Below are 25,422 nucleotides of genomic sequence, written 5' to 3'. Positions count from 1 at the left end.
AAGAACCACTATTATAATTCGACACGTCGAAAATATCTTAACTACTGATATTAGCAGACAACAACGCCAGTCACCCACCAACGTCAATCTTAAAACTTTCTGTGAGGGAAACTTTGTCCCAGACGTCCTGTTCTATCAAGTTCCAATCCGTTGACGGTCTGTGTGAATACCCCATTTGATATGTATTATGGAGAGTTTTGAGGTTCCATTTCAACCATTTCCATCATGTCAAGTATGAATCGATGTTTATGTCGTACCGCAACTCTTTTATTGGGGCGTTTGTCACTCGTTTAATATTTCTGTGGGAAATTCACTTTCGTACCAAATATTTTTCTGGGACTGTTTTTTCCCCTTAGCCATTCTGTAAGCTCTTGACCCAGAATATGTTTATCTAGTACGAATTATTTTAGATGGCTGCATCTTGCAAACTGCCCGTTTCGTGGTCGCGCTTTCGGTAACAATTCTAGCCTTCCGAAGGCGATGATGTGCAAGTTTTCATTGCCTATGGAAATCTGGCATATGTGAGGTTCGCAGTAAATGCTCAATGTTTACAGTTTTCACTTCTCATCAGAGATCACTGCTTCTCATGTTCACTTGCGGCAAGTACAACATCTATGAGCAGAGCTGTCACAGTGTCACACGATAAAAAAATTTGTTATTGTTTCCATTCAGTATCTGACGTAAGAATATGAAATAATATTTTATCGTCGCCATGGCTGTTTGTGTTGCTATAATAGGCAAAGATGTGAGGAATCTTTTATAATGTCTTACCACATCTGTTCACAATAACTTCTTAGTGCCTACAACTCGTATTTTTTCTTTTCAGAATTCGCCAAAATATATATCATGCTTGAACCCAGAACTCGAACTGCAGTTTCACTACAAGGTTCATACTTCTCTAGATGTGGTTGAAGAAAAATTAACATCAGTTGGTAAAACTACGGCAGATGTTAGAGAATTATATCTTGGTTTGCTATACTCAACAGAAGAACATAAAATGTATCCTGTACGCTTTTTGAATATTAGGTATAATTAGACATATTACAGTTAGTTATCGCCTGATGCCCAATTAGCCTTCAGTATTGATAGTTTGGAGTTACTCTTCTTGACTTCGAAGGGACACGAAGCTCCCATTCGGATATTACATGTGGCTTTCGAATGTGAACCATGATTCAGCCATGGCATATGTGACATTCGTAATCGCATAGGTCCCCTGTCATTGGTTATTAGCTCTGCGTAGGACACCCAACCTCATGAACTGAGTGTTTTTCTGTAGGTGCTTCGCTTCCTTAGCCCTTGTAGATTCCTCTGCCCACCGCAAAGAAGCAGTGCTAGTTTTGGTCCACCCAGAGTATTTTACTTTCTCAGTACCCCTCATATCAGATGGGCATTCAACTATTTGCTTCCTGGGGAGATGACAGTTTGAAGACCACCAATTTCAAATTGTGGTTTGTTCAGTATGAACTAATAAGGCCCAATATGTAGATCTGGGGTAATGTGCTATGGAACAAACTTTTATATGTTTGTGATGCATATTTAATTTAAAATTTTCGTGTCCTGTGGCTGTTGTTAAATCCAACAATGTAACTAAAACTTCGCCTTATTCAGCCTGAAACAACACATGAAAGTAAAATGTAGTAATAGGCCGGCAGACTGTTGGCATACAAAAGTAGGCACAAGTAGTGCTATTGGCTAAATATGTAGCACAAATAAGTGTCCCGCTTAGGTAGAGAACATTAAATCATAGCAAACCTTTCCTTGTAAGTGGTGTTGTTGTTGTTGTGGTCTTCAGTCCTGAGACTGGTTTGATGCAGCTCTCCATGCTACTCCATTCTGTGCCAGCTTCTTCATCTCCCAGTACCTACTGCAACCTACATCCATCTGAATCTGCTTAGTGTATTGATCTCTTGGTCTCCCTCTACGATTTTTACCCTCCATGCTGCCCTCCAATGCTAAATTTGTGATCCCTTGATGCCTCAAAACATGTCCTACCAACCGATCCCTTCTTCTAGTCAAGTTGTGCCACAAACTTCTCTTCTCCCCAATCCTATTCAACACCTCCTCATTAGTTATGTGATCTACCCACCTTATCTTCAGCATTCTTCTGTAGCACCACATTTCGAAAGCTTCTATTCTCTTCTTGTCCAAACTGGTTATCGTCCATGTTTCACTTCCATACATGGCTACACTCCATACAAATACTTTCAGAAACGACTTCCTGACACTTAAATCTATACTCGATGTAAGTATGTTTTCAAAATCATAGTTCACCATATTTATTCATCCAAGAAAAATCTTGTCTACATAGCTCCTCTCCCCCCCCCCCCCCTACACACACACACACACACACACACACACACACACACACACACACACATTTCAGTTACGCCAAATTTTTAAGGAAAAATTTGGTTTAATTGTTAGCATTGTATTTGGCCATCTTTTTTTATTATTTTTATGTAATTTTCCCTCCCCCTTCATGCTGAATTTTGTAAATTGTAGCAGTTTGTTAGGTCCATATTCAAGGAAAAAGAAAATATTATTTTTTCCCTTGATTTATTGATAATTTAAGCACATATTATTGTGTATTAAGCTTTTATCAGTCCCAAACAAGGTTATAACAATAAAAATGGTTAATTTCATACTAAATAAGACCCATTGCATGTTTGTATTTTCCCCTAAAATGTTCCGAAGCAGGGTAATTATGTAGAGTTACTGAGTGGAGAATGCAAAACAGTATGACATTCTTATTCCATGTGAGATTTTGGAAAATGCCAAGAACCTACCTTAAAAGGTGACTAAATTGTAGTTACACTGTAACTGAAGTCAAGGGCTGTTGTTATAAATAAAGATAAAACATTTAGGGACACAGAAGGGGCTTAAGGTTTTCCAAAGTCAGGCAAATACTAGAGTCTGCACTTGAGAATGAAAAGAAGAAATGGAAACTAAACCCTTATACAGGATTATCATAATTCTATTGTATCGAGAATGAGATTTTCACCCTGCAGCGGAGTGTGCACTTATATGGTAGAGCACTTGCCCGCAAAAGGCAAAGGTCCTGAGTTCCAGTCTCGGTCCGGCACACAGTTTTAATCTGCCAGGAAGTTTCATAATTCTATTGTAATTTTTGTTTACCTTTGTGTTATAAGATACCATTGGATAAATTAGACCTCGAGCATCATCAAGCTCTTCCTCCACATTTTGAAGCTACACTGGTCAGCTGATTAATGCTCATGCAGAAATAGGATATCCATGTGACAAAGAACAACCTAAATCATTTGTGCAACAATACGTTTAACAGAATTTATGGAACTCCATTTAAAGGTGTCTGTCCTGTGAGGATTAGTATCAATTCTTTATGAAACGCAACCTCCACATTTCTTTGAAGAAACTTGAGCACCTTCAAAAGCCCCAAACACTTAGAGATCCATTTGTAATTTACCCCTTCTACAATGAACTGAAGAATAGGTATGAAATGTGTGGGCTAAAAGATGATGAAAAATCATGCTATGGGTACAGTTGTGATGGTTCTGGGTTTGACAGTGACCTCACTAGGGTAAGAGCTCTTCGGGGAAAGGAAAATCTACTAAATAGGGCATCTGCGGGATCAGGTAGGGATTCAGCGAGTATTGTAGCCTACATTGCTGCAAACAGTTGCTATCACTAATCGTAAGTAAGTATAGTGCATTTCCATGGACTTCAGGTAACGCCTACCCAGGGATATTTTATGCTGCTTGAACAAGTGATTGGATGAAGGAGCCTCAGTTTTATCAGTAGTTCACTAAACTTTTTATCCCTCACATACAGACATGTAATACAAATGAAAATCTACATTCATACTCAGCAAACCACCGTGAAGTGCATGGCAGAGTGTGTCCTATTGTACCGTTGTTAGGTTTTCTTCCAGTTCCATATTTCATGGCACAAGTACTCATATACAAAATACAAAGGTTAATTCAACAGTTTAGACTAAAAAGAATGAGTGCCTTCACTTCTTGAACGCCAACATTGCTCTGCAGCCTTCAAGCAGCCAAATAAATATGAGCAGCCACTTAAACATTATATACAATGGAGTCTCTACTCATCTTGAAAATGGACCATAGAATTTGGCCAAAAGATAAGCTTACAGTCATAATCCCTACCCAGCTCTCAGGCACTTAATATATACTGTATCGTAATAAGTCACTCCCAGCTTGGTGGTAAAACATAACAGTCATGCCAATGAACAAGCTTAAAATACTCTTCATAAAATAACTAATACGATTGGTATTACTAAACTTTGAAATCCCTGAGACAACCATACTATGCATTCAGTTAATTAACAACAACATAATTCTTGCTGAAAATAGATATTTAAAATAACTGCTTGTAAGAGGTCTTTCGACACTTCCTGCGGACCTCCGTGATCCAAAATTTTAAGGAAGTTTAACACACAGACCACCAGGTTTAGCTGTTGTCCAGAATGCAACACCTTACAAATGAGCAATGTACCATTCACTTACAACCCCCACAGTGACAAGTTCCATCATACAACTGACCCCAGTACATCTCTAGCTGCATTTGTAGTTACTGTAACCAGTCCGGAGTGACACACATGCTATGCTATCTCCATTGTAAGCCCATTGCACAACCAACCTCCCCCCACCCGAGTCTGGAAACAGGCTACAGGTATTCCTGACAAATCAATTCAAATCAAAGAACTGAGAAGAGGGAACACATCATAAAAACACTCTACAATTAAGAACAGTGAGAACATACCACTAGCATTACATATGTGCTTCAGTGGAGTGCAGCCATGCACAAAATATTTGCTCTTGGAAATTCAGCTACGCTCAACTAGATGCACCGTGTTCTATGTTGAGAAGCTTAATTTCAGTCATCCACAGCCACATTCCAGGGCAGATTAAAACAAACAATGTTCTGCAGGTACCATTGCAAAAATAATGCCACTAAGCCACCATCTTCCCATATAATTCAATTCCACTCAGAAATATCACTCAAAAGCTACTAGTAGCAGTCCATTAACTATTACTCCAGCCAACCTTCTAGTTTGGAAACCCACACAAGACTCCTCAACAGGCTGCTCCAAGCTTCCTCCTCAGCTTCAGCACACATGGGGTGGCACTGCTCAGAGACAAAGATTACAAGCAACTCCCAACAATGAAAATGTGTCACAAAACGGCACAACATTAAGTGGAAATTCCTTACCATTGGAATTTTTTCAGTTGATTCCACACATTTTTCAGTAGATTTATTTGACCCTGCTGACTTGCGACAATACAGACATTCTGTTCATAACACACTGAGTCCTACATCTTCCAGCACTTCATGCACCAATTCATTGGGCACATGACTGTTGGCTGAACCCCTTCCAGCTCCTTCACTTGTTTGTAATGTTGACCTAGCCCATGTAATAGTTCCGCCCATAGAGCAAGAACATGTCTTGGATTTAAGGACAAAATTGCATTCCTCACGTTTAAAAACAGCCTTTCAAAGATGAGGCCTTTTTCATTAATAGTCTTTTAGATTTCTTCTGCAAAGTTAGTCATAATTGCATGAAATCAACTTCACTCCCACTCTAAGAAAAATTGATCCTTATTTGTGACAGCTTCAGTATAGAGAAGTGTTAACAAATAAAACAATTTTATGTCGGCTGATGAAAGCCACAGGGAAGAAAAGAGAAAAAGAGGGATAATACCAACAAGGAGAGGAAAAGAAAACCAAATTATGACCTTGAAGGTGAGGAGCAGCTGCCAGTACTTAATTATGAACTTGAAGATGAAGTTTCTGGTGAACATGACCAAGATCATTTTGGTTGATCTGTGCCAACACAATCTTCAATTAAAGCTGCAGCAAATGTACTGCTCGGTTCTTTCTGGAAAAAGAAACTCCTATAAACTATACCTATGCAGCTCTGGTGTGCCATTAAGAAGCTATTCCAAGTATAGCAAGACTACATATTTGATGCTGATAGGAATGATTTTTTAGGTATTTTGCCGCAACCATCTCAGCAAAAGTGTAGAGAACAAATTTAATTCATTTATGAAAATTCCATTGATATCCATGTGAGGTAGCCGCATATTTTCGTGCTGTGTTTATGTGTACTGACAAGGGGTATGTTACCCACTGTCTCAGTTTTACTATTGTTTGATAAATTCCATTCAAAAATTGCTTATTTTGGAATTTTTATCATCCAGTCCATGCTTTGAGATTGTAGTTTCTATCTGCCCCTGACCTAATTGGTAAATATAAACTTATTGTGATGTCATTTAGAACCAACAGTTTAATGAATCCAACAGCATAATTTGTATTTCAGGCCTGTTGATCCTTAAAATTGCAAAAGTAACTGGCTCAAATGAAGGAAGGTAGTAATTCAAAGTCGAAACTTTACAAAATCATTTTTCCTATTACCCTACCAGACCCCGTAGATACCTTTTCTGAGTTCCGAAAATGACAGAATTAGATGACATACTACCCCAGAATTAATTCCTTATGGAATATAATTCCTTACATACTGTGAAACTGGGCAAAGTAGACAAGTCTGACAGTGTGAAAACTTCTTGTAACAGAAGTTAACATAGACTACAGTGTTTTATTTAGTGTGCCATTTATTTTGTTTATATATGTATCCCATTTGAAGTCATTTTGGAGCTAAATGCTTAGAATTCTTTTTCTGTGTTTTTTTTTTTTTTTTTTGGGAGTTTGTCACACTGGTGTTGCAAGCATCAGCTTTAATACAGAAGTTCAGGAATGTTACATCTCTGACATTTTTCAATCGCTTATTCCCCTCAAACCATCCATTTAGTTGGGTTTCTATTTTATTTGCACTTGCTTGTAGTCGACTTGAGTTCTTTCTTATGATGAGAATGCTTGTCATCTGCAAAAAAAGTAATTTTTTTGATTCAGTTTTCAGTTCTGAGTCATCTTTGTACAGGAGAAGAGGATTGACCCAAGAATGGGTCCTTGGGCACCTCCTTTTGTTAGAATTTCTCTGACTGAGAAACATGTCTTAGTACTTTCCTGTAGTTCATATTTTATTTGTATTGTCTATTACCTGTTACTCAAGTATCATGTGAACAATTTTGATCCAGTCCTCTAATGCCATATACTGGGAATTTCTTCAGCAATTTGTTGTGATTCAGAAAGCCAAGAATTAAAAAAATGTCAGTGGCATTTTACTTTTTGTCCACTGCACCTATAGGGTTTCATACAAATTAATAGTTGCCAATTAATTTTTCCTTAAGCCACGCTGAGTATCAGTGATAATATTCTTTTTATGCATTAACCTGTTACACATTGTTTTTCTATGATTTTACTAATATCTGACAATAATCTCAAACAGTAATTGCAAAAGCAACCTGTAACAGTAGTCTGCCACATTTTGATTCATTAATGTACAAGTGACTTGTTCCACGACCATGATTCTTATCTCCCACAAAGCCAGTGAATGGTAAAGCTCTTAAATGAAATTATATCAGCACTGCAGACTTCAGTGACTTGTGGCTCACGTTCATCTGTGCACAAAATGATTTAAACCAAAGGAACACTGAGATGCTGAAACTTAAAATATTATGTCAAACCTTGTTTAATGAAAACTGCAGTACTCCCACTTGTAACTATTTCTGTAGAAATAATTTACTAATATGTAGCCTAGTATAGAAAATGAGAAGATGTGGTCAATCTTTAGCCATTAGTTTGTGATGCACAGAACACTAGTAAAGTGTAGTACATTATTTAGCTGGGACTGATAACCTCACCGTTTGTTGCCCTCCCCTAAATCAACCAACCAACATTGTTTAGCAAAAACTATATATTTAAAACTTTGTGATTGAGTCAGATGGCAAATAGAGTTTTCACTGTGTAATTTGAAGTCCTTGTTGTAATCTGATCTTGAGGCGACTGAAATAGTGGGATAGGTAGAGGGGTGAGAGGAGATATATGTGCAAATGGTCAATTGTTATTTATTAGCTTCTAATGTCCACTTGTTCCTTTGCTTTATCAAAATCCTGTGTTCTTTCTATGTGTATAATGATAACTACAGTGAACATTTTGTACAGTGCAGCAAGAAAGCTGGTGTGTGTGTGTGTGTGTGTGTGTGTGTGTGTGTGTGTGTGTGTGTGTCCTCTCTTGCGAAGGAGAATAAGTAAATGAGATAATTATTTTATTGTTCCAGTTTTGTAGACTTGTCTTCAGTTACAAACGTTTTGTAAATAATTTGGAGTTCCTTTAGTACAACTTTTCCAGCAGCTGAAAACTTCCCATTTTTCATACCTTAAATGACTTCATGCCCCTCAAATGGAATTATTTCTATAATGTTTCTTTCATTATTTACGACCAGTGTTTGTGATTCGCTCTTGAATTGTAGAAACATTTATGAGTAAAGAATTTTTGAATGCTTGTGTAATTTTTCTCTCTTTTTTTCACTTTGTGTCGCCATATGCCTTAACTCATTAAATATTGTATCTGTCCAAAAGAAGTCTTGATTTATCTTTTTCATACCCTTGTAGTTTTCAGTCTCTCTCTCTCTCTCTCTCTCTCTCTCTCTCTCTCTCTCTCTCTCTTGCCAACATTTTTTGTACCTGAATGTTTTTGTGTAATTGAGTACATTCTGCAGTTTCTGTTTAACAGCTAAGTTATTCCAGTTGAGATTTCATTTTCCTGTGCCTTCTTCATGCTATCCAAATCGTTTGCTGTTTGGGTAAGTACCTTTATTAATTACTAAGCCCTGGTTTATGTCAGCGTTCTCATTTCCCGAGGCAAAAACCCTGTTACTTAGGTAATGTGATACATTCTTAAATAAATTGTTATCATGTACATTTCTAAATTCTTACCTGATGAATCTGTTTCTTTCTGACTTACATATTTTTACTCTACATCTTTGGAGCCTATGATCACCTGCATTTTTGAAAGTGGTTTAAGGCAGTCACTGCGTGCACAGTTTCTCCAATCTGTGATAAACAGTCGGTTTCATTTTTAGTTCTATTTGGCCCTTGCCAAGACAGTTTCCCATTTCTCCCCCTCTCAAAAAATAAATTAAGGACGAACATGTTATTCCAAATACTACTCTTGTTTAGTGTCTTGCTTTTGTTATTGCACCCACAGTTTCCCACTGTGGAGTCCTTCAATAGCTGTTCTCCTACCTCCATCCTAAGTTCCTCCTTCATCGTCATGTGATTTGCTAACGTTAGTCAGTTTTTGTAATTCTCCCTCATCATACGAAAGAGACCAGTATAATATATTTTCATGGAACGTCATTTCTTTATTTTTAAAACATATCTTATGTTTAAGGTTATTGTTGTATCTAATATCTATAATCTCCAAACCCCCCCCCCCCCCACCCTCCTCCCCCTTGCATCCAGTCACTTCTAGTAACCACACTCTGTCGTGTTTGGTGTTATGTATCTCTTCCAAATCCCCTAACCTATCCTGAAATATTAGCCTCCTAAGCTATTACTTCTTTCCTTGGGGAGGAGGGAGGAATACATTGGGTAAGGTTAAAAAGGAAGGTCAAGCCACTTAGACCATTGGATGAAAGGGTCCCTACAGTTGTGAGGATGAACAGAGGCAAAAATGAAGCGAGAGATGTCAGACATAGTACGAGCTTCCCCTTTTATCCTTGTCTCCCCTCATCCTCACAACAGGTGAGTCCCTTTCATCTTAGAGTCTGAGTGATGTGACCCTCTCGTTAATCTTCCCCAACATATTCCTCCCTCCTCTCCAAGGAAGAACCCAATAGTATGAAAAGCTGGGATACCATAATATACTTCTGTAGCTACCAAATGTTTCAGCTCCTAAAGTTAAATAATGAACAGCATTTCTACTACATAACTTTGTACTTTTCTCAAGTGAAGTTTTCCTATCCTGAGATCATAAAGTTATGCAGTTTATTGTTCCTTTAAAAATACATGTGAAATATTGATATTTGCCTTAATGATTTAAAAGATTTGGATATGTAACAAACACAAAAATCAAATTTATAATTGTTGTTGAATCCTCAAACACTCTTCTGCGAGACAATGAAGTCAGAACGGTAAGTCATTTAAGCCTGATCTATACTGAAAAACTCATATATTCTGCAGTTAAAAGAGAGATTCCAAATGTGGCATTTTTCAGATGTTTCGGAAACTACACAGCCTATATACTGATGTGGTGTGTAATCCATTTTACATACCAGGGGATGTTATTACATCAAAGTAAGTATTTATCATTTTATACTCAATGTATTTAGGTTTACACAGCACATTCAGATATAGGATATGCATGGAATTGTAATATCGTTGTGAAAGCTATGTGGCTTTGTTTTTATAATGATACAATTGCTGTCATGACCTACGCAACCAACAGAAGTTGGCACTATGCAGCTGTGTTTTCCAAACAGCTGAGATATAGGTATGTTCTACACATGGTAAAGTGAACGATGATGGATAAGTCAGTAACATGCAAATTATTCAAGGGCTACATCACGAACTGGCACCTTCCAGGTCACCCTTGCATCATACAGTGTAGTAAATGTCATGTTATGTATCGATAAGCTGCAGTTTTTCCCTGTTGTGTTACTTGGTACGCTGTTTGTGTTCATGTAGACAATCACCTATGTATATTAAGAAATGAAATACTTTGTACAGTATTCAGTTTCACACAGTATCATCAGTCAGTAATAACTTTAAAATGAATGTTTCATTCTGAAGTGAAATGTGCTCTATAGTTAAATTTAACTGTGGTCAAGAAAGGTGGAACAGTGATTAAAACAATGAACTCATGTTCAAGACAAAAGCAGGTAAAATCATCATGCAGCCAGCCATATTTGATCATAATCTCTTCCCTTTCTCAAGCGGTGCTCTTACCAGCTGCAATCTATATGCCCAACACACATCCCTGTTAATTATTTCATTTATTTATATGCTTCCATAGATCCCATTAGAAAGAAGCACCTTCAGGGTTGTGAAACACGTGAATGTACACCTTAGAAAATGAGCAGCTGTTAGAAACCACATTAATAATTAACTGTTGTTAAAGTTGTGCCTGCACAAGCTTAGTTTGGTTAAGTAGCTGCTGCTCTCTCAGCTATATTAAGTAATTACTATTTATCTCCTGTTGCCAGCTTAGTATCTACATGACCACACTGAGATTTACGACAGATCAGTGGTTATCAACAAGCAGGAAAAGCAGATTGCTACTTGCCATAAAGAAGACACATTAAGTTGCAGACAGGCACTATTAACAGACACTTAAAGCAAGCTTTTGGCCACAGCCATCATCAACAAAGAAGAAACACACACAAGCAAGCACACCTCATGCACACATGACCACCAACTACAGTATCTTGGACCAGAATGCATCTGGTGATAGTTGCATTCCAGCTCGAGATGCTAGAGTTGGCAGTCGTGTGTGTGCACGAGGTGTGCTTGCTTGTGGGTATGAATGGTGTGTTTTTCTCTTTTGCTGATGAAGGCTGTGGCCAAAACCCTTATTTAAGTGTCTTTTAATTGTGCCTGTCTGCAAATTAATGTGTCTTCTTCACAGTAAGTAGCAACCCATCTTTTTCTACATTGTTGATATTCCTACCTGGAGTTTCCAATGTTAGATCAGTAGTTATGTACTGTAAGAATATAGCCATGTTTACAATTAACAAGGCAGCAGCCACCGGCCAAGACAAAGCAGCAACAGGGAAGTAACTGATTTTGTGGCATTTTACAAGTTCCTAACCAGATGCGAATTTCGTAGATTCATTTATGTGTTTTGGTAGTTTAGTTTTTCGAATTTCTGTGAGTTAATTTAATATATTTTGTTTGTGTCAGAAAGTAACCAACTTTTTGACATTTTACAAGTTCCTAACCTGGAGCGAATTACTTAATCTCACCTGTGTGTGTTGGTAGTTTAGTTTTTGTATCTATGCATGCTAATCCATTTTATTAGACACAGTTCTTGCATTCTGTAGAGTTTCGTAGCGCATGTCGATAGTTGTTTGTTTGTGTTTTGTAGTTTTCCAACGTATTTAGTGCGGATAGGGACTGTGATTGTTATGAGTAGATGCAAGTTGAGTTGACGACACTTCACTCTGATCTCCAGGCCATGTTGGCTTCAGCTACAAAGCTTGAGGCTGCAATGGATGAACATCACTATTGTGGGCTATCCGTGGGGATCAAACGGATGTCCAGCATCACCCACGAGTCCACCGATTGATCCATACAGGTGGCCAACCCAGTTACTGCTTGCATTGAGGGTAACCCCTCACCTGTAGTCGAGTGGGAGGTTGCCTCCAGGTGTGGCAGGCTGCAAAAGACTTCCCGGAGGGGGTGGGGGGAGAGGGGGGGGGGGGGGTCAGTGTAAGGCCTCCCCAGGTTTAGTTTGATAAACAGATTCCCAGGTGTTATCTGTGGCTGACAATGTCCCTCAGCCAAATGCAGTCATTTGTCCTGTTTCAAGGGAAACCTATCAACCTGCAAGATTTGGGCAGCCACAAAGGGTGGGATTACTGGTAGCTGGGAGGATATGGCTGCCAAGGAGAAGAAAACCAATGTGCACTCCATGTACATGCCATGTGGAGTCACTCCAGATGTGAAATGTGTCGTTCTGTATGACATGAAGAGCACAGGGTACAGCCAGTTGCAGGAGGTGGCTCATGTTGGTACCAATGATGTGTGTTGCTTTGGTTCAGAAGAGATTGTCTCTGGTTTTGAGCAGCTATTAGAATTGGTAAAGGCTGCCTGTCTTGCTTGCGAGATGAAAGCAGAGCTCACCATTTGCAGCATACCATATTTACTCGAATCTAAGCCGCACTCGAATCTAAGCCGCACCTGAAAAATGAGACTTGAAATCAAGGAAAAAAAATTTTCCTGAATCTAAGCCGCACCTGAAATTTGAGACTTGAAATTCAAGGGGAAAGAAAAGTTTTAGGCCACACCTCCAAATCGAAACAAAGTTGGTCCATTGTAATATGAGACACAATCTAGGTCGAATGAATGACGATACAGCTACAGTAGTTTGGTTCGAGTCGTAAGCTAAGCAGTTAAGCTTTACCAGGTGGCCATTGCTATGCGTCAGGCACTCCGTCCGTATTTATACGGGTACCCTTCCTTTTTCACGTGCTTCGTCTGGTTTGAATTGATTGCTTATTTTTCTTTGATCTGATAAGTGCCGTTCTCTTAGTTATAGGTGTTTACGTCACTGTAAGCTGAAAATGCATTACTGTACTGTGTCATGCATTGTTTGTCGCATTCTGATAATGAGTGGTTACAACCTGTCGCCGCTCGCGGCATGACTTGCTTTTGTGCACGCTACCGCAGTTAACAATTAAAAAAAAAGAGAGGAATCATCTTAGCAAAACAATGGCAAGAGACTGCTATTTATTGTTACTTACACTGCTGCTTTCTTTGATAATGATCAACAAGAACCAAATAATAGACTGCGTATGATAGAAGATGTTCTGAACGAGAGTTTAGCGAAAATTTTTCTCCATTTGAACGGGCGCTGATAACCTCTTTGTTGTGCGCACTAAAACACTAATCATCATCCATTTGAAAATCTTTGCAGATGCCTCTTTAGTACATTACATTCTGCACAGAAATTAGAGTCATCTTAGATTTAAAAATCTAGTCAATTGCTGTGCTTAATTTCTGACTGTATCACTATTAGCCATAAGAATAATACGAATATAAACATGACAAGATACGTATATTCTTCCGCGTTTACTGTTGTCTCACTGTAGTTTCGTAGTTTATTAGGCAGACAGGATTTAAATGAGATATCAGAAAACACGAAAGAATGCATGGCAAAATGTTTCTATTCGTATCATTCTTATGATGAAGATAATAGTGCATGTGATTCACAATTCATAAAAGTTCCTATTAGCAACCATCTCTTCTCGCAGGTAGGAAAAAAATTCAGAAAGTAGAGTTGGCCATAAAGACAAACATCCCAAACAGACTTGCCAGTCGGATTTTCGTAGTACATCGAAATGCTGCTACATTCGAAGATGAACAATACGGAATTTGTATTTACTTCGTTGGATAATGTATGAAAATGCAGTGGTCGAAACTCGGGGCGGAGAAAAAAGCTCGTCTTCCACTTGTTTTTTTTTTTTTTTTAATATATTTACTGGTGCAGAGGTTTTGGCGCCAGTATTTATCTTTGTGCCTGCAAAGCATGCCTGTGTAGCGCTACATATATTCGACGGCAGAAGTTAGTTGTGGCGGCACCTACCAACATTTTTCAGGACTCCCACTTACTTTGCACCCGATTCTAAGCCGCAGGCGGTTTTTTGGATTACAAATACCGGAAAAAAGTGTGGCTTGGATTCGAGTAAATACGGTAGTCAACAGGATCGCTTGCAGACCTCTATTACACATCCTAATGAAGGGCCTGAATCAGAGGCCCAGATGGTTCTGTGACCATGTAGGCTGTAGATTTCTCAACTTTCACCATAGGGTGGTGGGATTTCAGATTATATTAAATAGATCAGAAGCTCATTCCATGCAGGAGGTGGCTGCATGTGTAACAGGGGCTGTGTGGTGTAGACTGGATGGTTTTTTAGATTAGAGTACCTCAGGGAAATGCCAAAATGGTTCAGTCTCAAAGGATGCAGATTGAACACGGGAAAAACACAGATCTAGTAACCATTGCTATAACGGTTGTAAATTGTCATGGCTGTGTTGTGAAAGTACCAGAGCTCCAAGCACTGATAGAAAGCACTGATGCTCAAATCGTTATAGGCGCTGAAAGCAGGCTAAAGCTGAAGCCAATTCAGCCGAAATTTTTGCGAAGGATCTAATGGTTTTCAAAAAGGATAGGCTACAACAGTTGTTGTTGTTAGAAGTAGCTTATTTTGTAGCAGAATTGAAGTAGATACTTTCTGTGAGTTAGTATGGATAGACGTCATTCCTGGCAACCGGAATAAAATAATCATTGGATCCTTTTACCAACCTCCCAACTCAGATGATAAAATTGCTGAAAGTTGATTCTAATTTCAAACATGTTCCTGACTCTTACAATTGTAGTTGGTGGAGACTTTAGTTTACCCTTGGTGTGTTGGAAAAAATACATGTTTAAACCTGGAGGTCTGCATAAAACATCATCCGAAATTGTGTTAAATGCATTCTCTGAAAATTATTTCGAGCAATTATTTCATGAGCCCACTCGAATAGTGAATGGTTGTGCAAACACACTTGGCCTATTAGCAACAAATAATCCTGAGCTAACAATGAGCATCAAAATGGATAAAGCAATTAGTGAACACAGGATTGTCATAGGAAGACTGTGTGCCGTAACTCCCAAATCCACCAAAAATAAGTGAAAAATATATCTGTTCAACAAAGCAGACAAAAATTTGCTTGATGCCTTCCTGAGAATGAATCTCCACTCCTTCCAAATTAACACTGTAAGTGTAGACAAGATGTGGCTTGAATTCAGAGAAATAGGGTCAACAGCAATTGATAAATTTATACTAAATAAATTAACAAATGACGAAGCTGATCCATCATGGTACAAAAAAAGGTCAGAAAACTGTTGCAGAAAGAATGAAAAGAGCATGCCAAGTTTAATCGAACACAAAACCCCCAGGATTGGCGATCTTTCACAGACTTCAATGAGAGACACTTGTAGTAGTTTCCTTAATGAAACTTTGTCCCGAAACCTGGCAGAAAATCCAAAGAGATTCTGGTCGTGTGTGAACTATGCCAGCAGCAAGACACAGTCAAGGCCTTCTCTGCACAGGAGCAATGGAAATACATTGAGGACAGAGCTGCTAAAGCAGAGTTACTAACACCGCCTTCTGAAATTCCATCACCAAAGAAGAGGAAGCAGATATTCCAGAATTTGAATCAAGAACAACTGTAAACATGCAGTTAGAAGCAGATATCCACGGAGTAGTGAAGCAACTTAAATCACTTAATAAAAGCAAGTCATCTGGTCTAGGTTGTATACCAGTAAGGTGCCCTTCAGAGTATGCTGATGCAATTGATCCATACTTAATGATCATATACAACCCCTTGCCCTACAAAAGATCTATACCCAAAGACTGGAAAGTTGCACAGGTCACACCAATATTCAAGGAAGGCAACAGAAGTAATAATCTAAATTACAGGGCCATACCATTAACGTTGATATGCCGCAGGATTTTGAACATGTATTGTGTTTGAATATTATTAATTACCTCAAAGAAAGTGGTCTATTGATACATAGTCAACATGGATTTAGAAAATATCATTCTTGTGAACCACAACTAGCTCTTTACTCACACAAAGTGTTGAGTGCTACCAACAAAGGAATTCAAATGTATTCCATATTTCTAGATTCCCAGAAGGCTTTTGATGCAATACCTCAAAAGCGACTTGTAATCAGATTGTGTGCTTATGGAATATTGTCTCAGTTATGTGACTGGATTCATTATTTCCTGTCAAAGAGGTCACTGTTTGTAATAACTGACAGAAAGTCAACGAGTAAAACATAAGTGATTTCTGGCATTTCCCAAGGTATGCCCTCCATTGTTCCTTATCTACACTCCCGCAAATTGAAATAAGAACACCGTGAATTCATTGTCCCAGGAAGGGGAAACTTTATTGACACATTCCTGGGGTCAGATACATCACATGATCACACTGACAGAACCACAGGCACATAGACACAGGCAACAGAGCATGCACAATGTCGGCACTAGTACAGTGTATATCCACCTTTCGCAGCAATGCAGGCTGCTATTCTCCCATGGAGACGATCGTAGAGATGCTGGATGTAGTCCTGTGGAACGGCTTGCCATGCCATTTCCACCTGGCGCCTCAGTTGGACCAGCGTTCGTGCTGGACGTGCAGACCGCGTGAGACGACGCTTCATCCAGTCCCAAACATGCTCAATGGGGGACAGATCCGGAGATCTTGCTGGCCAGGGTACTTGACTTACACCTTCTAGAGCACGTTGGGTGGCACGGGATACATGCGGACGTGCATTGTCCTGTTGGAACAGCAAGTTCCCTTGCCGGTCTAGGAATGGTAGAACGATGGGTTCGATGACGGTTTGGATGTACCGTGCACTATTCAGTGTCCCCTCGACGATCACCAGTGGTGTACGGCCAGTGTAGGAGATCGCTCCCCACACCATGATGCCGGGTGTTGGCCCTGTGTGCCTCGGTCGTATGCAGTCCTGATTGTGGCGCTCACCTGCACGGCGCCAAACACGCATACGACCATCATTGGCACCAAGGCAGAAGCGACTCTCATCGCTGAAGACGACACGTCTCCATTCGTCCCTCCATTCACGCCTGTCGCGACACCACCGGAGGCGGGCTGCACGATGTTGGGGCGTGAGCGGAAGACGGCCTAACGGTGTGCGGGACCGTAGCCCAGCTTCATGGAGACGGTTGCGAATGGTCCTCGCCGATACCCCAGGAGCAACAGTGTCCCTAATTTGCTGGCAAGTGGCGGTGCGGTCCCCTACGGCACTGCGTAGGATCCTACGGTCTTGGCGTGCATCCGTACGTCGCTGCGGTCCAGTCCCAGGTCGACGGGCACGTGCACCTTCCGCCGACCACTGGCGACAACATCGATGTACTGTGGAGACCTCATGCCCCACGTGTTGAGCAATTCGGCGGTACGTCCACCCGGCCTCCCGCATGCCCACTATACGCCCTCGCTCAAAGTCCGTCAACTGCACATACGGTTCACGTCCACGCTGTCGCGGCATGCTACCAGTGTTAAAGACTGCGATGGAGCTCCGTATGCCATGGCAAACTGGCTGACACTGACGGCGGCGGTGCACAAATGCTGCGCAGCTAGCGCCATTCGACGGCCAACACCGCGGTTCCTGGTGTGTCCGCTGTGCCGTGCGTGTGATCATTGCTTGTACAGCCCTCTCGCAGTGTCCGGAGCAAGTATGGTGGGTCTGACACACTGGTGTCAATGTGTTCTTTTTTCCATTTCCAGGAGTGTATATAAATTATATAAGAGAGAATCTGAGCAGCCGTCTTAGGTTGTTTGCAGAGGATTCTGTCATTTAACATCTAGTAAAATCATCAGAAGATAAAAACCAATTGCAAAATGATTTAGATAATATGAGTATGGTGCAAAAATTGGCAACAGACCCTAAGTAATGAAAAGTGTGAGGTCATCCACATTAGTACTAAAAGGAATCTGTTAAACTTTGGTTACACAATGAATAAATGAAATCTGAAGGCTGTAAATTTCAACTAAATACATAGGAATTACATTTATGAACAACTTAAATTGGAAAGAACACACAGAAAATGTTGTGAGGGAGGCAAGCATAAGACTGCATTTTATTGGCAGAATACTTAGAAGATGCAACAGATCTACCAAACAGATTTTAGAATACTGCTGCTCATTGTGGGATCCTTACCAGATAGGATTAATGGAGTACATCAAGAAATTTCAAAGAAGGGCAGCAGGTTTTGTATTATCCAGAAATAGGGGAGAGAGTGTCACGGACATGATACAGGATTTGGGGTGGACATAATTAAAACAAAGGTGTTTCTCATTGCGACTGGTTCTTCTCACAAAATTTCAATGATCAACTTTCTCCTCTGAATCCAAAAATTTTTGCTGACTCCTATCTACACAGGGAGAAACGATCATCATAAAATAAGGGAAATCGTAGGTTGCACAGAAAGATATAGGTGTTCCTTTTTTCCACATACTTCTTGAGAGTGGGATAATGGAGAATTATTGTGAAGGTGCTTCGATGAACCCTCTACCAGGAACTTAAGAGTGATTTGCAGAGTAGTCGTGTAGATGGATATAGATGTACTTATCATGCAGGTAACATAAATCTTAAATGCTTGGACCTAAATAATTGGGTAAATTCTGGAAGTAGCCAATAAGATATGACGTATATATGCAGACTGAAGTGACGAATGAAAACTTATACCAAGGCCAAGATTCAAAACAAGATCTCATGCCCACTAGGCAGATGTGCTAATCACTATACCATCCTGTCACGGTGACTTTGCTCAACTGCATGGAATACCTTAGCGCGCATCCTTCCTCAGTCCAAATTCCCCTTCATGCCTGAGCCCACATAGTATTCCCCCTGAACTCAAACAGTATTGCAGAGGCTCTCCAGCTGTATTGGAATAGCTCCTCGCGTCAAACGAAATAGGGGATCCTGCCTGAATCCCAGGTATATGTGCTTTAATCAATTGGAAGTATATGGTTCCAGCGACCTTTTCCAGTCTCACACATGTATAATGTATATATGCAGACTGAAAGACGACGAAAATTCCAAAGCCACCGTTGAGAGACCTGGATTCTTATTCTAGCCTTGGTATAAATTCTCATTCACTGCATCAGTCTGCTTATAGGCATCATAGATATTTGAAGCTTGAAAAGGTCTCTGGAACCATATAGTTGTATTCCAGTAAGGTATTTTCCTAATTCTGATTTCAAATTAATAATGATTATAATTTCTAATTTTCTTCAGATGTCAACGTCTTGAAAAGCTTCACACCAAAATACAGAACCCCACTATGAAACCTAAACTACGAGGAAAAGTTAACATGTAAAATATTTTTCCATATTGTATCTTGTGTAAATCACAAAATAACTGAAACTGATTTTCTTGTAAGGAGCAGGTAACATTAAGGAGTACTGGGAAGTTTTTGTAAGAATTCCCAAATTCCTTAAAGAGACCTCCACAACTCAAATTTTCAGTTTGTCTATATCTCTCTTCTACTGACCAACCTCCATAGAGGCTCTTCTGCATAGCTTGCTAGACTAGCATACCTAGAGAAAGAATACGGCAGTGCATGATGTGACCACAAACTATGGATAACTGTCACAATTTCTGTAAAGTATTATTTGCTTCCCTCTCCCCCCCAAATGAAAAACAGTTTCTTTAAATCTGCATCCTTTACTTTACTTTGGTGTTTGTCTCATGTATGTACAATCGATTTCAAGACAATATTGTCTCATCTTCAGAAATATGTTAGGTGTGCTTCATTAATTGAGTGCCGTAACTGTCATTCCCTTGAGGCGAGGTGCCTATAATGCATCTGCCAAACAGTTTAATAATTTGTGCCAAACACCCTCTACTCTCTCCTTTGAAATGGAAAAAAAATCTTTTTTCTCTATTTCTGCTGGAGGCCTATTGAAAATTAAACCTACAGAATAGCAGGTGTTATCAAAGTGCAAATTGTTTTTCCATCCAGCATTCACTGAATATATGTGGAAATTTGTTTTGAATTGGTCCAAAATCCCATGAGGGAATATATGTTCAGAGATGGCAGCAGATTTAGGATTCAGAGACACTTGAACAACAACATGCACGAATTGACATGTCAGAATGTTCTGACTGCCCTTTTATGGGCGATAAAAATTCATTGGCATTACTTTTTACATTTTTCGCATTGGCTTGTCAGCTCCAGAATTTTTATGATGTGCCTGCCACGTTTAGTGGCATATTATTGATATTTATGAGGGGTAGTGTTCCAGTTATCACTTTAGAACTGTAGAAAAATGAAACTGTGTTTGTGCTGGTGTTAATCCTCCTATCCATATTCTCCCTTCATCATGACTTTACCCAACGGCAGATGGCTTGTAGACCTTGGTAGTAGAAGTAGGGATTTTGGCTGTGCAGAAAAAATTCCACCTCAAAAAACACCTCATTTTCATTCAGGAAGTGCCTGCCACACACTGATTTCTTCATCTGAGGAAAAAATCACTGGGTGCCATTTCAGAAGATTTTTTTTTGGGGGGGGGGGGGGGGGGGGGGGGGCAAAGGGAAGGAGACAAAATTGAAAATTGATTAGCCCAAAGGAACAGCATGTGAGACTGTCTGGTGCAAAAAGAGCTGGGACATTGGAACCAAAAACATTCACAATGCTTTGGCTTGATTCCATTATGTAGCCTAATGAGGAGATTTCACTAGTAGTCTCCTGTGCTCAAAAAAAGCATTCAGCATGACCTTCTCCTATGATGGTTGCATCTTCTCCTTTTTTGCTGGCTATGAATTCACATGCTTGCATTTGCTTCCCTTGTCTTGAGGTTATAATGATCATCCATCATTTGACCATAGCGATAAGGCAGCTAAAGCTGTCACCTAGATTAGCACAACACAGCTGCAACATTCCTATTGCTGCCCTTGTTTGGCAGGCGTTTTGAATGGATAGGAGTAGTTGTGGAACTCGGTAGGCGACAACTTTTGTTCATTTTCAGAATATGACATACTAGATTTTGAAAACTGTTCCACAATTGATATTTACTTTTTTGACTATGCTGTCTCAATTATAATATGTCTATCTTAGAGCACCAGGTCCTCCACTTCTCTTGTTATATCCAGTTCTTCAGATAGGTGGTCTGTCACTCGTTCTTCGTCATTAAGAATTGTTTGACTTGACTGAAACTGTGAAATTCCACCTCACCTAACCAGTGAGTCATGTGATAGTGCATTGTTGCCATTCACTTCTACCAACTCAACATTTACATCCGTGTTCCCTTTCAAATGCAGAAAATTAATTACCACACAATACTCCACATTATCAATGGCCTGCACTTAACTACAGCACTGTATTGACCAGCATTATCACAGTATGTTAAAGTTTGCCCACCGTATGTAATATTAGCTGTAATCCTTTTTTTTAATTTGCACTCAGATCTTATGATGAAACATCTGTTATTTGTATCCTTATATGTTTTGTAATATTTCAGTGATGATATGTCACTCAGACATGTATGACACTGGCTTTGTAAATGATCCTCCTTAAATCGTGCTTATCATATGTTATCATGTTACGCCTTGCACTTTTTATCCATTTGTTTCATTGGTTTCAGTTTTTACCTTGCACGTGAAAATGGCTTTACAGCCGAAATCGCAGTAGTGAAATAAATAATAAAAACTTGTAGTCAAATGGTGGCAATGATTTAATTTAAAAACTAGAATATGTTCCTGTTCGTGGTGTTTGTAGACCTAGAGAAAGCCTTCACTGGCATAAGGTAGCATAAGACTTTTAAAATCCAAACTCTAATTAAATACGAAGGTACACCAGTAATCTAATAGGTGTGCAGAAATGATAGGCAAGGGAGAGGGAGGGGGAGATAATGAAAAAGACAAATTTGTCTTAAACAAAATATAAGGTAATACAGGAGTGCATAGTTTCACGACAATATGTACTAGCAAACGTTTCTTGGGCTTCCAGCCACGTCAAGTGATTTAAAATCCATGAGCTTTCAGCCGAGTATTTCTCGGCCATTGTCAAGAGGTGACTGTCTTCTGGTTGCTGCTGCCATCCTTACATAGCCGCACTGCCTTCCGTGACATCACAGGTACCCACTCTGGCACCATATATGATAATGTTTGCTTTGTGTGACCGCCACGCCCGCTTCAACCTTCCGATGGCCAGGTCCCATGCTGTGCTTAGCTGCAGGCCGCCGTTTTTATTGAGCGTGTTGTCACAAATTTTTATTTCGATTGCTTCTTTTATATCTGAACCCTAACAGCTATCATCCATCACAGAAATGTTCTGTTCTGAGGGCCTTACTGCATCGAACCGAAACTGTCTCAGATTTTGAAAACTTGCTGAAGGAACTGAGCCACTTATGGAAAGTATTCAAGGAAAACGGGTACAACAACCACCAGAGTTCGGATTTCGCAAGCTCTCTTTCGAAAATACGTAAGCGGAAAGACCCTGAGGAGGGCTCAAAGAAGTTTGCGTTTTTGCCATTCTGTGGCTCAATAACAGGAAAGATAATCCGGCTCCTAAAAAGGTATAAAATTGATTTGGTCTTCAGGGCTCCAGCAAAACTCTTGAGGCCTGTGAAAGATGACGCAGGCCTCAGAACGCCAGGAATATATAAAATACCATGTGGGTGTGGACAGTTATATAGCAAACAGACTGTGCGTATGATTGAACAGCGCTGTGTAGAACAGAGATGTTTTCGTCCATGGTACCCAGAGAAATCAGCGGTAGCAGAGCATGCATTAGAAAATGGTCATCATATTGTATTTGACAAGACATCTGTTATCACATGGACTAATAGTTTTAGTGATTGAATAATAAAAGAAGCGATTGAAATAAAAATTTGTGACAACACACGTAATAAAAATGGTGGCCTGCAGCTAAGCAGAGTGTGGGACCTGGCCATCGGAAGGTTGAAGTGGTCATGGTGGCCGCACAACTCAAACATTACCGTATATGGTGCCGGAGCAGTTACCAGTGATGTCACAGATGGCAGCACGGCTATATAAGGACGACTGCAACTAACAGAAGACAGTCACCACTTGACAATGGCCAAGGAGTACTCGGCTGAAAGCTCGTGGATTTTAAACCACTTGACATGGCTGGAAGCCCAAGAAACTTTTATTAGTAAAATATAAGGTAGTATGTTAGTTTATCGACACTGTTGTTTGTATGTTGCAGTGGTAGAATCTAAACTAAAAGCAAAGCTCAGAATGGAATTAAAATTTCAAGCAGAAGAGACTGCTAGATTTTGCTCTGTCCAAGACCGAGCGAGGTGGCGCAGTGGTTAGCACACTGGACTCGCATTCGGGAGGACGACGGTTCAATCCCGTCTCCGGCCATCCTGATTTAGGTTTTCCGTGATTTCCCTAAATCACTTCAGGCAAATGCCGGGATGGTTCCTTTGAAAGGGCATGGCCGATTTCCTTCCCCATCGTTCCCTCACCCGAGCTTGCGCTCCGTCTCTAATGACCTCATTGTCGACGGGACGTTAAACACTAATCTCCTCCTCCTCCTCCTCCTCCTCCTCCTCTGTCCAAGACACAGATGCTGTGCTGGGCTGCCTAGTGAGGATGTGGGTTATAAGGATTAACAAACCAAAAATTAATGTTATGAACTATAATTAAAAGAATCATAGCAACAGTCTAGTACCAGCTGAACCAAGGTGCAGCAGGAATGTTGCAGCTGTGATGGGCAGATCTAGATGACTGCTTCTTAATGGAAATGGTCACAAGTGATTTGGTACAAGTCAGCAAAGCTGCCCTCACCAAAAAAAGTAGTAGCAACTAGTAGCATGGAATTGAGGAAGAAATTTCTGAGAGTGCATGTCTGATGTATAGAACTATGAGCACTATGCGAAAATTGGAAGCATTTCAAATAGGGTGCTTCGGAACTGTATTAGAAATTAGGTCAACTGTTGAACTACAAAATATATACCAGAAGGAATAGTTGTGGAAATAAATCTTTGCACACTTATGAGAAGAGAGCACAAGTTAGTGGAACATATGCTAAAACTTTCAAAAATAGTTCATTTTGGAGTGGAAGAAGCAGTAGGGTAATAAGATATTTGGCAGACAAATGTTAAAATATGTAAAGTAAATTAGCGATAACATTGGACATAATAGGTATGCTGAGATGAAGAAATTAGTATATGAATAAAAGAGGTGGAAGTTACTGTGAAACCAGATCAGATTTTTGGACTTTCTTTTAAATCTTAACATGATGGAAAGCAATTGAGTTTGAAGGTATTTCAGTGTAATCACTTTCTATATACTTGCACATTCATATTCTGTACCTCCTTCCTGTCTTTTTTATCAGTCCTATTTCAATATGCATTATATTTAACACTCATTGTAATGACTAAATACATGTTTGAAATATTCTTTTTTTTTTTTTCTGCAGAAATTTCGACACGACAGTGAGAAATATGATGACTGGAAATGCATGAATGTACAACACCTTTATTTATTTGAGGCTGGAGATAGATGCTAAGGAAAAACTTGAAGTGCAGATGTGTGCTGGAAATATATGAAAACAAAGAATGCAAATACATTCCCATGCCTCTGCTATTGAAAGTTTTTAATCCTTTTTATGCGGGACCCAAACACAGCATGGGTGGACACTGTTGCACTGAATAAGGTGCAATTTCATCACCGCACTGAATAAGGTGTGATTTCTTCACTGTACGATAGCTGTTCTGTGATGGATATATTGTGCAGTTTTTTCCCTATGTAATATTGTAGAATATGTTATGACTTTTTCTTTTGATAAAATAAAATTATTATTCAACTCATTTCTTGTTTAAATAATTGGTAATCCCTTGTAAAGCCTGCCATTTTAAAGAACCAGAAAAATTAAGAGTTATAAGTAGATAATATGACACCTCACATTCTATATTGAAATACAAACTAAAAGCAGTGTCAGAGGGAACCAATATATGTGAAACAAAACAGTTTAGCAAACTTCAGGGCAGATCGGATTGCCTGTCGGGTCCTAGTAAATGGTGAATCAGCTCAAATCATCAATACTGAAACAAAAATGTTGGTTATAAATCATGACTAAGTGCCTAACACTTGATCCTTGCCTTTTACACTTGACACACTGGATTTTACTCTTGTCATTTGGGGAAACAGCTGGCCTAGATAATTCATAGGTTGAAAATATCATAAACTTTGTCATTGTTTCACAAATTTTTCTTCTGCATGTTATTGGAAAAGTACCAGAGCTTCAAGCACTGCTAGAAA

General features: G+C 39.6%; 2 protein-coding genes across 2 annotated transcripts in view; both read left to right on the top strand.

Moving 5' to 3' along the window:
• Positions 1-535: 535 nt before the first annotated feature.
• Positions 536-24,971, top strand: LOC126195809 (trafficking protein particle complex subunit 2-like protein). The gene is made up of 5 exons (XM_049934446.1): positions 536-745; positions 827-999; positions 9,943-10,030; positions 10,114-10,193; positions 24,581-24,971. Exons 1-5 carry the CDS (start codon positions 713-715, stop codon positions 24,624-24,626), a joined length of 420 nt encoding a protein of 139 aa, XP_049790403.1. The 5' UTR covers positions 536-712; the 3' UTR covers positions 24,627-24,971.
• LOC126195810 (uncharacterized) overlaps positions 24,710-25,422 on the top strand; it is a 39,296-nt gene continuing 38,583 nt past the window's right edge. Inside the window, exon 1 of the mRNA XM_049934448.1 lies at positions 24,710-24,845. The gene's annotated coding sequence lies outside the window, so the exon portion shown is untranslated. The remainder of the gene's footprint in view (positions 24,846-25,422) is intronic.

Source organism: Schistocerca nitens, chromosome 7 (genome assembly GCF_023898315.1).
Source record: "Schistocerca nitens isolate TAMUIC-IGC-003100 chromosome 7, iqSchNite1.1, whole genome shotgun sequence".
Lineage (NCBI taxonomy): Eukaryota > Metazoa > Arthropoda > Insecta > Orthoptera > Acrididae > Schistocerca > Schistocerca nitens.
This window is presented reverse-complemented; position numbering and strand designations above follow the sequence as displayed.

Bases quoted from the DNA above. Each gene is read 5' to 3' on its own strand.
- LOC126195809 (XM_049934446.1), top strand. From the start codon at position 713: ATGGCTGTTTGTGTTGCTATAATAGGCAAAGAT. The intron at 1,000-9,942 runs GTATCCTGTACG...ATGATTTAAAAG, and splicing joins TCAACAGAAGAACATAAAAT to ATTTGGATATGTAACAAACA. The intron at 10,031-10,113 runs GTAAGTCATTTA...GGCATTTTTCAG, and splicing joins GAGACAATGAAGTCAGAACG to ATGTTTCGGAAACTACACAG.